Below are 12,443 nucleotides of genomic sequence, written 5' to 3'. Positions count from 1 at the left end.
CTCCATGGAAATTTGGAGGCAGGAGAGGAGCCCGAGGACATGCCTGCCACCGCCTTAGTGGGCTAAGTCTGCAAAGAGGCCTGCCAGCTCCCACTCACCTGTCTAGACTGTGGGGACTGAATCTGGCCCCACTGTAAGCAGAGCTGGGCTTGTGTCTTTTCTTTCTGAGGAGGTTAAGAGGATCCCACACACACCCAGCGCTTGTCAGCTTCTCAGTAGCACAATGATAAGGGACATGGCTTTTTACAGAACACCTTCATATTCTTTATCTCTTTTGTTCTCAAAATAACACAGTGAAGTAGGGTTTATGATTATCCCTGTATGGGCCGAATTGTGTCCCCCAAAAATTTGTGCATCAAAGAAGCCCTAACCCCCAGCACCTCAGACTGTGACTGTGTTTGGAGACAGAGCCTTAATGAGGTGATCAAGTTAAAATGAGGTTATTTGGGTGGGCCCTAATCCAGTCCAACTGGTGTCCTTATAAGAAGAGATTTGGACACACAGAGAAACACCAAGGTCCATATGCATGGAGGAACAGCCCTGTGAAGAGGCAGCCAGAGGGCAGCCAGCTGCCAGCCAAACGGAGGGGTCTCAGAGGAAACCCACCCTGCTGGCACTTTGAGCTTGGACTTCCAGCCTCCAGAACCGTGAGAAAATACATTTCTGTTGTTTAAGCCCCCCAGCCTGTGGCTGCTTGTTTGTGGAAGCCTGGTCTGACTAATATAGCCCCTATTTTCGAGATGTGAAAACAGGCTCAGAGAGAACAAATGACCTACCCTAAATGACACAGCAATTAAGATATTAGTCCCATCCTCAAGAACTTAGTGTAGAGTTTCCTGGCTTTTTTCTTTACCTCTGTGACTCCAGTTTTTCTATCAGCGGCTATTTATTAAGTAGTGACAAATTCCTGTTTGCATTTCAAATGAATCAGATGCATACCCCTGCCGGTAAGAGCTCAACATTAGCATTGGCTAATTAGTGTTACACACTGAACTGACAGGATTCCAGCCCGAACAATAGCACCTAACATCTTAGCACGCCAGTGCTGCTATAACCCAGGTAAACAGACAGGGCCCACAGGTTTATCACATGACACAGATGCTCTAAGCTATGGGGCAGGCTTCCTGGCCACTATGGTGGTATGGTTTAGAAACTCTGTTGGCTCCATACACAGTCAGGGGCCCTGCTCCTCCATTCAGGGTTGTTTGATTCCCTGGGCTGCTCCATGGCAGCCCCGAGACCTGAACCCGGGTGTGCTGATGGAAGGGGAAGTGGAGTGGGGGTGGGATTGAGGGTAGCAAAGCATTCTCTTAAGCTAAGGATATCCCACACTTCCCAAAGGCACTGCAAAAAAACAGCCCAAATCAGGACACCCAGAGATTCTCCTGCCTCTTAAATGATTGAATTTTCACTAATGCAAAAAAGCAACCAGGGGCTGGGCCCAGTGGCTCACACCTGTAATCCCAGCACTTTGGGAAGCCAAGGCGGGCAGATCACCTGAGATCAGGAGTTCAAGACCAGCCTGGCCAACATGGTGAAACCCCATCTCTACAAAAATTAGCTGGGCATGATGGTGGGTGCCTGTAATCCCAGATACTTGGGAGGCTGAGGTGGGAGAATCTCTTGAACCCAGGAGGCAGAAGTTGCAATGAGCCAAGATCGTGCGATTGCACTCCAGCCTGGGAGACAGAGCAAGACTCCAAATATCGGGAAAAAAAAAGCAACTGGGATGAGAATGGACAGAAAAATTATGCAATAAAGGAGAGAGGCAAAAACCAGGCTGGGTAGAAATTGACTGTTATATGCAGATTACATGAGTGAATTCATGGAAAGCCTGTTACCCAGTACAATCTGGGCAAGTACAGTCAGGTTTCTATATTCATGGGTTCTGCATTTGTAGCTTCAACCAACAGCAGATCAAAGATTTTTTTCTAAATGGATGGTTATGCCTGTACTGAACACATGTAGACATTTTTTCTTGTCTCTATTCTTTAAACAATACAGCACAACAGCTGTTTACAGAGCATTTGCATTGTATTAGGTATTATAAGTAAGCTAGAGATGATTTAAAGTAACAGGATCATGTGCACTGGTTATATGCAAATACTGCACTATTTTATATTAGGGACTTGAGCATCTGTTTTGGTATTTGCAGGGGTCCTAAAACCAATCCCCCATTGATAACTGCAGACAACTATAGTTATTATTATTATTATTGATTATAATCTCTTTCCTTCTTCTGGCCAAACCTGTCAAAGTCTTTGGCTCTAAAGCATCTATATTATTCAGTTTATTCAACAAACACATATCAAGAACCTTTTATATGCCAAAGGCTGGTCTAGTTGCTAGAGATACAAAGATAAACAAAACAAGAACACAGTCCTACCTTCAACTCACAATGGAGTTAAGAGAGTGATATGTACAGAGACAGTTGTTGGGTGAGATCCACTATCTAAGCACAGAAGAAGGAACTAGCATGGTGCCTGGGGCATCCCAGGAGGCTAAACAGGAGTTGTCCAAGCAGAGGGATATTTGCACACCTAGCTAAGGAACATTGTTTTTGTTTTTTGTTTTTATTGTTTGTTTTGGCTTCCAGATGTTCCCAAAGAAAGACTGGACATGTCAGATGTGCCCCAGAGTGTTCTGCTAGCCTTTACCCATCAGTGTTAAGCTCATCTGGAGTTCTGACCTTTACAGGAAGTGTAAAACTATGAGGAACATTGAAGATTTAAGAAAATGTTTTTAGCCTTAATATTATGGCCTAGGGACTCTTGTACACAGCTCTAAGAAGGTAGACAGACTGACCATTGAGAGTTGTCAGGGTGAATGTGGAGAAAAAGGAAAGTGAAACTAATGTATTTTGGGTTCCCACTGTGTGCCAGCCACTTTCACATACATGTCTGCCATTTAAATCTCATAACCCCACTTTGAGGTCAATATTATTATTTCAAATTTTCCATTGAAATAGCAATAGATCAAAGCAGTCATGAAATAACTTGTTGACATTCTTCTTCACTCCAACTTCTGTATATATTTTGGGCAGTTTTATTGCCTAAGGCCCAAGTTCTCAAACTTAAGTACGCCTCAGAATCTTCCAGAGGGCTTGTCAGAACACAGACTGCTGGGTCCAAACTCCAGACTGTCTGATTGGGTAGGTCTGGGGTGTGGCCTAAGAATTTGCATTTCTAACAAGTTCCCAGGTGATGCTGAGGCTGCCGGTCCAGGACCAGACTTTGAGAACCACTGACCAATGGGAATGATCCACCCAATAACTTAGCCCAGTGGTTCCCAAACTGTGCTCATTTTTTAATCATCTGGAAATCTTTAAAAACAAAGACTGATGCCTAGCTTCTATGCTCACACATTCTGATTTAATTGGTATAGGGTGCAACCTGGCATTATTGTTTTTAAAAGCTCCCCAGGTCATTCTAACGCTCAGCAAAGTTTAGGAACCACTGGCCTAGCCTCATTTCTCCTAGACTCTAATCCCACCCTCCACCATCCACTTCAGCTGCCCACCACTGGGGCTACAGGTGAAATTTGTCATCAGCTAGTGCTGTTCACAGCACCTCTCCCCAACCCTCTCTTTCACTGTCTCAGAACAGCTTTTTCTAGAACTCCTTAAGTCTCTTACTCACCTTCTCCCTTTTCATTCAGTCCATCTCCTTTCCTATTCAACCCAAACCCTGTGGCACAGTAATTACTGCAGCCATCTCCTGCCCACAGCCAATATCATCAATGCCCTTATCTTCCTTGTTGTTTCTTTGACTATATCTACCTGGGAGAGTTTGAAGAGGAGCATCTAAGTCAAACAGCAGGCACAGAAGTTTGAAGTTCATTTTGAACTTCTGGAAGTTGATGACACTTGACCTGAGTTTTGATAGACAAGTGAAAGTGGGAGAAAGCATATGTAAAGTATATGTAAAAGCACAGAGGAGGAAACAGTAGGGTTTACCTGGGGAATGACATGTTGTGTATGTTTACAGCAGGCATCTAGCCCCACAAAGACAGGAAGTAAAACTGCAGAGGCAGCCCCTTTCCAGATGGGAATTGGACCTTGGGCATCAAACCAGGGAATGTGAGCATTATTTTTATAACTGTGAAGAGCAGTTGATATGTTTTTGTACATGACTTTTGTTATAACATTAATGCACACTTATAGAAAATAAGAAATACCAAAAAGCATAAAGAAAATAACAATTACCTTTAATTGAATTACCCAGAAATCACCACTGTTAAGATTTTGTTGGGATTTGTCCTTTTCTTTTATGCATATTCTTACCTAGTTGAGAGAATGCTATACAAGTAAGTTTATGTCCTGTCTTCACACTTAACATTTTAACATAAACAATATTTAATGTTATTGAAACTGTAAATATTTTAATGTCAGCAAAAAAATTTCATCATATAGATACCATATCACTTATTTCACTGATTTAACTATTCCCATACAGGAAGAAATGGGGGTAGAGAGATTTCCTATTGCAAATGATGTCACAATGTACATATTTGTATGAACTTAGTTTCTATCAGTGATTCTCATGATCAATACCAAGAAAGAAATTAATGGATCAAGCAGCAAGGAAGTTTTATACTTAGTAAAATTGGCCAAATTGTTTCCTTCCTACCAGTTTATGTTTTCAGTGTGAAAGTATGCACACTGCATATTCCCTTCCCCAGCATTTGGTGTTTTGTTTGTTTGCTTGCCTTTTTGAGACAGAGTCTCGCTCTGTCACCCAGGCTGGAGTGCAGTGGCGCAATCTTGGCTCACTGCAATTTCTGCCTCCCGGGTTCAAGCGATTGTCCTGTCTCAGCCTCCCAAATAGCTGGGATTACAGGCACCCACCACCACACCTGGCTAATGTTTTTTGTATTTTTGGTAGAGAGGGGGTTTCACCATGTTGGCCAGGCTGGTCTTGAACTCCTGATCTCAGATGATCCACCTGCCTCAGCCTCCCAAAGTGCTGGGATTACAGGCGTGAGCCACCGCGCCTGGCCAGCACTTGGTATTATGATGGGTGCCACTGAGGATTTTTCATATGGGGATGACATAATCAGATTTGCATTTCCTGGAGGCTGAACTGAATGGGCCAGATTGGAACCCCCACTGTTGTCCTTGCTTTTCCTCCCTTGCCTCCACATTCTCCTTTTTCCATTTTCCCATTTGTTATCATCCTCTTTTCTTGGAGCGCTTATATTATGTGTTCACTACACACAAAACACTGCACAAGGCTTTGCTACCAAGGAATAAATAAGGGCAGTATTGAAAGTCCTAGCTCTATGGATGTGACAAGTTCATGCTGGCCCAGAGACCCTCTTCCTCTAGCTCTGGCCAAAAAGAGTCTCTGGACAGTAATTCTCCTTAGGAAAAAATACTTTTTATATTTTCCAATGAAATTGCCAAGTGGGTTTATTGCTTAATTATTTTTTTCTTCATCCTGTGACTTTCCAGCCCCACACATGATCATCCCTGTGCCTGGAATGTCCTTCTTCCTTCCTCTTTTCAACCCAAATATTACCTTGGCGCTCATTCATCCTTGAAGACCTCTTTTAGAGGTCTGGGACACCTGCCTTCTGTACTTTGCCCCAGCAGAATCAGTCCCTCAGGCTTCCTTGATCCTGCAATCCAATTACAGCATTTTCTACACCTAACTTGGTTTCTCCCTCTTGGCTAAGAGCCCTTCAAGAATAGAACATTTTGCATCCCAACTCTTACAAGACAGTGTCTGGCACTGAGTTGTTACTCAGTAACTGTTGAATGAGTGAGTGAGTGAGTGAGCGAATGAATTCCTGTTTTACTAAGGTGCATACACATTCCATCTTAAATACTAGTCAGTTGAAGAGCGTAAAGACAATATGGAGATGACGTGAATTGCCAAAATCACACCCTGAATCATTGATGCTTAAGGTAAAACAGACACCTGGTATACCAGATGTCTCGATCTAAACATTAATTGTTCTGTGTGCCTAGACACTGATTTGCATTCTGTTCTCTTTCATTTTAACTCCAAATTTAAGTTGTACCTGAGTATCTCTGTGATAGAGGAAGAAAAGGGGATTAAGTGATGCCAGAATTTCCCAAAATGCATTCCTAAAAAATGGAAGCTGTGGGTTGTTTATAGGCATCACACATAAGAAAAGGGTCTTGTGGTCTTATAACTTTGGGAAACAATGTTACATAGATTTCTTTACCTCAAGACTTCTCTGTAGGCATTCTAGGAAGTAGAAGGAAAGATGAGTTCGGCAATGGTAGAGAAGTAAAAGAGCAACCAGGTCCTGTCTCAGTGGTAGTCATCCCAGCCTCTCTATGCCAGGGAAAACTCAAAGGCAGGATGGCAAACAGTGTGCCAAGATCCTAGCCCCTTTGCCTACAAATCTCCTCAGTCCCACATCTGTGTAAGCCCCTGCCCCCACCCACCCACCCACCATGCTGATGAGATCAGCCTTCATTACTTCTCTTCTAGAGCCAGGAAGCAAGGTAATGTGTGGGAAGTGATAGCTGCAAGGTAATGTGTGGGAAGTGATAATAACTTTGGAGTTAAAGCCATTCAACGGGAAAATTTGTTAAAAGACCAAGACATTGTAAAGCTGAAACACTTGAGTCTATTAAGTCCCCTGCTTCTTAGAACATTTTGTTACCAGGGAATATTTTAAGGAGGGAAAACATTGAACTATCACAGCACCATCAGATACCAAAGCCTGATACAAGGAACAACAGTTCACAAGACTTCTGTCTCTGCCACTCGAGAGACTTCTGAAAAGTTCTGCTTCTCTTTTCTCCCCCTCTCTCCTACCCCAACATCAACCCTCAAACCCCCTCACCCCTAGACATACTCTATACCTTCCTCTCTTCCTCCTCCCCCTTTTCCTCTCCCTCCTCCTCCTCTCTGTCTTTATCTTACACACACACACACACACACACACACACACACACATTCATAGCCCATGTTGTTTTCACAGACACTATTGGAATGGCACAGTGAGCTAGACCATCCAACGTTATTCAACCCTCTTTGGTAAGAAGGAGGCTAATTAAGTGACTAGAGGTTTACACATTCATTGTTTATTAGGTCCAAACTCCTTCAGAGAGCCTGGAGCATTCTCCTAAACAAACATCACCCTTTCCTGGCTTCTTATTCCAAGTCCAAATGAGATGGAGCGTTTAAGGAGACAGTATCTTTTCACAAACATGAAGAAAGGAGTACTAGGGCGGAATGTGACTGTCAATAGAGGTAGAGGGGAAAAGCTATGTGCCTGTCACAGAAAGACTGATGCAAGCCGTGTATCTGTTGGCAGCTGATGTCCATTAGTGATCGTCAGTAATTTAGACTAGCAATGTTGACACATTTGTGGTCAGCCCAATGGTTTGTTTAACCGTCTTCACTAGGAATACATCCGTCAAGAGATTGTTTTTTAAACAATAGTTAGCCTTCTAAACAAGAGTAAAGACAAACTTAAATATCTCCTTGCCAATCTTAACACTGTTATACTATACCAGGAGGCACTTTAGAAGACAGAAGCCACCTGTTATATAAGCAATAGCATTAACATAGACACAGTTTTCTAGTTTGTGGATATTAAGAGGATGTTAGTGATTAGCCACAACTTCTGAGAAAGCTACTCTTGCCTTGGTAGGCAAAGGAATGGAAAGCTTTTTTAAAATCTGCCTTTTTATTTTGCTTCTGTTTTAAATAAATGAAAGTTGTGCTGGAAAAGTGAGTTTTGAGCCCAGCATCAAACATTAATCCTGCTATTGCTTTCACAAGAAACTGGGGAGGCACCATCCAAGCCTCAGCAATGCTGAAGAAAAGGACCTCATCTAGGTTGTGAATGAGAAGCAAATCCCACTGTGGGAGACCACTGGTCCTGAGTGACTCTGAGCCTGAGCCTCCTACTTCCTGCCCCTCCTTTTCTACTGTGGGCTCACAGACTCTGATGTTGGTGAAATGTTCTTTTCCTTGGCTTAGATTAGGCACCTGGTGTCCTGAAAGAGGTCACTGGTTTTCCTGAGGATGTCCAAGGAGGTTGGCTCACCAGTGGCTTACCACAGGCCAAATTTGAGGTTAATTAACCATCAGTCATTGTCAGTGAGGCCAAATGTTATTCAGACATTCAGAGAAGAGAGACTTGGTCCAGCTTTGGGTAATGGCCCTCATCAACATTCCTTCCTATCCTAGTTCCAAACCAATATGTCTTTAGCTGCACTAGGGGGTTGAAAATAATCAGAAATAGCTGGTTCATCATTTATGTCACTCTACATTTGAAGAGGCTTCTTGATATGGTAACCTATTTATTGGATATATATGATGTCTGAATCAAAATCTTTTTTCACTAAAACTGACCATCTCCTCATGAAAAGGTACATTTATTGATCTTTGGGGAAACACCCTATTCAGAGTGAATATGAAAAAGGTGTTTGGTGGGAGATGAAGGGATACAGACATTGGCCATCTGGGGACCAGACTTTCTGGCCAGAACTTGTCTGAGGAACAGAGAGATGTATATGCACTACTTTTGCTGTCTCGCTCTGCAGACCTCAGTGACCAACTCCTTGAAGTGGTGGGGCTAGAAGGAGCCATGGAGATGGGGCAGATCTACACCGGCCTGAAGAGTGCAGGCAAGAGGCTGGCCCAGTGCTCCTCTGTCACCATCAGGTATGCCTCTTTGTCACCCAACAGCCTCTGCATCTCCCCACCTCCCTACACATTCGTGCAGACAACTAAGAAGCCATCTTTGGATTTTGGGGCAGGGAGAGTGCAGCACAAAAGCTTGATAATGTTTGTAAAGAACGTCTTTATAGACCATTTCCCAAACAGGATATAATGCGCCCATCTAAAACATCAACTGGAGGACACACCACAACCAGTTTGCTGTTCTGTTAAACTGACCTGGTGAAGTTCTCTAAACAGGAGTATAAGATTAAATGGTCCAGAGAACCAAAGGTCCAACTCCTTGGTGTTTTTATATTTGCAAATTAAAATGTTAGATAGATGGCAGAGGGATGCCAGAGGGCACACTCTGATAAAAAAAAAAGATGTCTCTTCTCTGCTCTGCTCTTTCTCAAACAGTGACCTGAGAAACACCATTTCCTATATGCCTTTGTACGCTAAGCCATCAACATCAGCAAAACTGGCATAATTGACAGAGAGGATGACAACTCTAGGGGATGGACCACACAGGTTAGCCACTGCAGGCGCCTGGAAGAGATGAGGTCTAATCGAGAGGATCCTCTGATTTCAGTTGCCTCTGATTACTCAATGCAACTCATCACATTTTGTCTGAGATTCTTCTCCCACCTGATTATTTCAGGAGTCTTTATTCCTTTCCTTTTTCACTGAATTACTATGGACCAAATCTACTAATATGCCCTGGGGATCTCCGAGAGGAGTCCACAGGATGCTGGGTTTCCCAAAGGTATTTGACCACAGAACTCTTTTCTCCCAGAACCTCCTGGGCAAGTGTCATCAGAGCACATTGGAAGAAACTCTGCCCTTGGCACTACACTGCATTCCTCAGAAAGGTCCCCAGAGCGGATTCCCTGAGGTCTCTTAGCTGAAGGTCTGCTCCACTGACCCCTTTTCTTCATTTCCCCTCTCTGTTTTCTGTCTTTTCTATTCCCCAAAGCTTTGCTCTCCTTTCTTTCTGAGCTGTTGTCATGATGGGGTCCCTGTTTTCCAGATTAATTCTTGAGGCCTATCCATTCTCCAGGACTCTAATACTGAGTAGGTCCAGTCTGTTAACACATCTAAGCCATAACTTATGAAGACCACAGAGAACAGAACATCCTGATCCTTGAGGAATCCAAAGGAGGACTTTTTCTTCATATTCAGTAGCTTTATTTCCAGATAGAAACAGACGGGGTGAGCCAGGAGCCCCATCCTCCTGGCCGTTTCCTGAATACTATCCCCAGCCTCAAGACCCAAAATGCCACTCTTTACTCTTGTTTTTGTTAGTAGAGTTATTGTTTTTAATTATTAAATACCCTCAGGGTCAATTAGAGATCATCACATCAGAAGATAGCTTTTCCCTCCCATTTTATAATTTCAGGAACAGAACAGTTGCCAAACCCAGGTGAGGGCTTCTATGTCAATGGGTGATAACTGTTCCCTGCTCACCCAGACCAGAAGCCTCCAAAAGAGCCTGCCTTTTCTTCCAAAGGCAATGTAGTATGAATTCATAAATCTTCTGCAATGGGAAGTCAGAAGACTTCATCTCTCTCCTTTTAAAACCTGTGGCGGAATGTGGTGGCTCACGTCTTTAATCCCAACACTTTGGGAAGCTGAGGAGGGAAGATTGCTTGAGGCCAGGAGTTCAAGACCAGTGGGGGCAACATAGCAAGACCCCCTTCTACAAAAGATTTTAAAATTAGCCAGGTGTGGTGATGTGCACCTGTAGTCCTAGCTATTCAGGAGGTTGAGGTAGGAGGATTGCTTGAGCCCAGGAGGTTGAGGCTGCAGTGAGCTATGATCATGTGACTGTACTCCAGCCTGGGAAACAGAGTGAGACCCTGTCTCTTTTTAAAAAATTCATATGCCAAGGTCAGAAAAGCCTCGTCTCAAGCAAGAAGGCAACACTTTCACCTCTCTTCTGGGGGATAGTATTCCTGGATGACCCCCTTTCCCAGGTAAGCCAGGCCCACAATCCACGCAACCCCAAAGTGTACTTGTTCAGGAGATTTTAAAAAAGGATTGAGGTTGGGCTGGGCACGGTGGCTCATGCCTGTAATTCCAGCACTTTGGGAGGCCAAGGCAGGCGGATCACAAGATCAGGAGATCAAGACCATCCTGGCCAACATGGTGAAACCATGTGTCTATTAAAAATACAAAAAAAGTAGCTGGGCGTGGTGGTGGGCACCTGTAGTCCCAGCTACTCAGGAGGCTGAGGCAGGAGAATGGTGTGAACCAGGAGGCAGAGCTTGCAGTGAGCCGAGATGGCGCCACTGCACTCCAGCCTGGGTGCAGAGCAAGACTCTGTCTCAAAAACAAAACAAAACAAAACAGAAAACAGGATTGAGGTTAGAATAGATTGCAAAGCAAGACACACTCAGACCTGAGCTGTATGTTGTATAAATTGGAGACATTACCTCATTGACATGATGCAACCTCTCACTCAACATAGAGACCAGGCCAGTTCCCCTTTCAGAGTGGAGTTTTTGGCATGTACTCCGGGCCTTCTAGCTGATTGTTTGAGGAGCATCTGCTGAGTGGTGGCACTGCCACGCTCACTGGCCATTGTATCCCAGACTTCTGTGGATTTCACTGCTCATCCACAGCAGTATTTCTCAAAGTGGGGTCTGAGGACCGAGGCAGTAGAGTCCCCTGTAGTGCTTATTAAAACACAGACCCAGCCGAGCACAGTGGCTCACGCCTGTAATCCCAGCACTTTGGGAGGCCAAGGCAGGTAGATCACCTGAGGTCGGGAGTTTGAGACCAGCTTGACCAACATGGAGAAACCCCGTCTCTACTAAAAATACAAAAAATTCGCCGGGTGTGGTGGCGCATGCCTGTAATCCCAGCTACTTGGAAAGCTGAGGCAGGAGAATTGCTTCAACCCAGGAGGGGAGGTTGCAGTGAGCCAAGATCATGCCATTGCACTCCAGCCTGGGCAACAAGAGCAGAACTCCATCTCAAACACACACACACACACACAGAAACACAGACCACTGGGCCTGGCCCCCAGATCTGCCAAGTTAGACTCCCTGAGGTGGTCTCAGAAATCTATTTTTAACAAGTTCTCCAAAAGAGTCTTAGAGAACCACTCTTATGTAGGCAGATAAGGTTTTCCTACTTCTGTTTTCCTGGTGGGAACAACCTTGAGTCTCCCACTTGAAAAAGCTCACTGTTTTCTCTTGGTGTTCTGGGTTCCAGGACAAACAAGCTGCTGCCAATGCAAGTGGATGGAGAACCCTGGATGCAGCCATGTTGCACGGTGAGTCTTGCCAATCTTTGAGATGGGGATGAAAAGCCTTATTTTTGAACCCTTTTGGGCACTGACTTAATATGAAATCACTGAATCTCGGAGTTGCAGGGACCATGGAAGATTATCTAGTGCAACCCCTCTTCCACTTTATTTATCCATCCACTCATTTACCTGCCAACTCTTAATGAACACCTGCTGTATGCCAGACACTGTGAGGCACCGGTCACAAAATTGAAAGAGACATAGAACCAACTTCGAGGAGTTCACAGTTCTAGTCAGTGAATTCTGAGACTTCATCTACTGTATCCTGGACAGCCTCAGCTTGAATCATGTCAATGGCAAGGAATTTACTACCTCAAAAGGAAGACTGTTCTGCTGATGAACAAGTCAAATTGCTTTCTTATGTGGAAGCCAAATCTACACACTTACCTTACCTAGAATTTGGTAGGGTAGCTCCTTTGACTGCTGGAGCTCCTGGGAGAAAATTCCTTGCAGAGCACAGACATGCCTCCCAATCGGTGCAC

At 44.2% G+C, this 12,443-nt stretch overlaps 1 protein-coding gene across 2 annotated transcripts in view; it reads left to right on the top strand.

Annotated features, from left to right (window-relative positions):
* Positions 1-12,443, top strand: part of DGKG (diacylglycerol kinase gamma) — a 213,117-nt gene that overhangs the window by 187,078 nt on the left and 13,596 nt on the right. For both annotated transcript variants that reach the window (XM_063722379.1, XM_024245332.3), the window contains 2 exons: positions 8,534-8,654; positions 11,868-11,928. In XM_063722379.1, the coding sequence (XP_063578449.1) occupies positions 8,534-8,654; positions 11,868-11,928 (182 nt within the window). The remainder of the gene's footprint in view (positions 1-8,533; positions 8,655-11,867; positions 11,929-12,443) is intronic.

This window comes from Pongo abelii, chromosome 2 (assembly GCF_028885655.2).
Source record: "Pongo abelii isolate AG06213 chromosome 2, NHGRI_mPonAbe1-v2.0_pri, whole genome shotgun sequence".
NCBI lineage: Eukaryota > Metazoa > Chordata > Mammalia > Primates > Hominidae > Pongo > Pongo abelii.
This window is presented reverse-complemented; position numbering and strand designations above follow the sequence as displayed.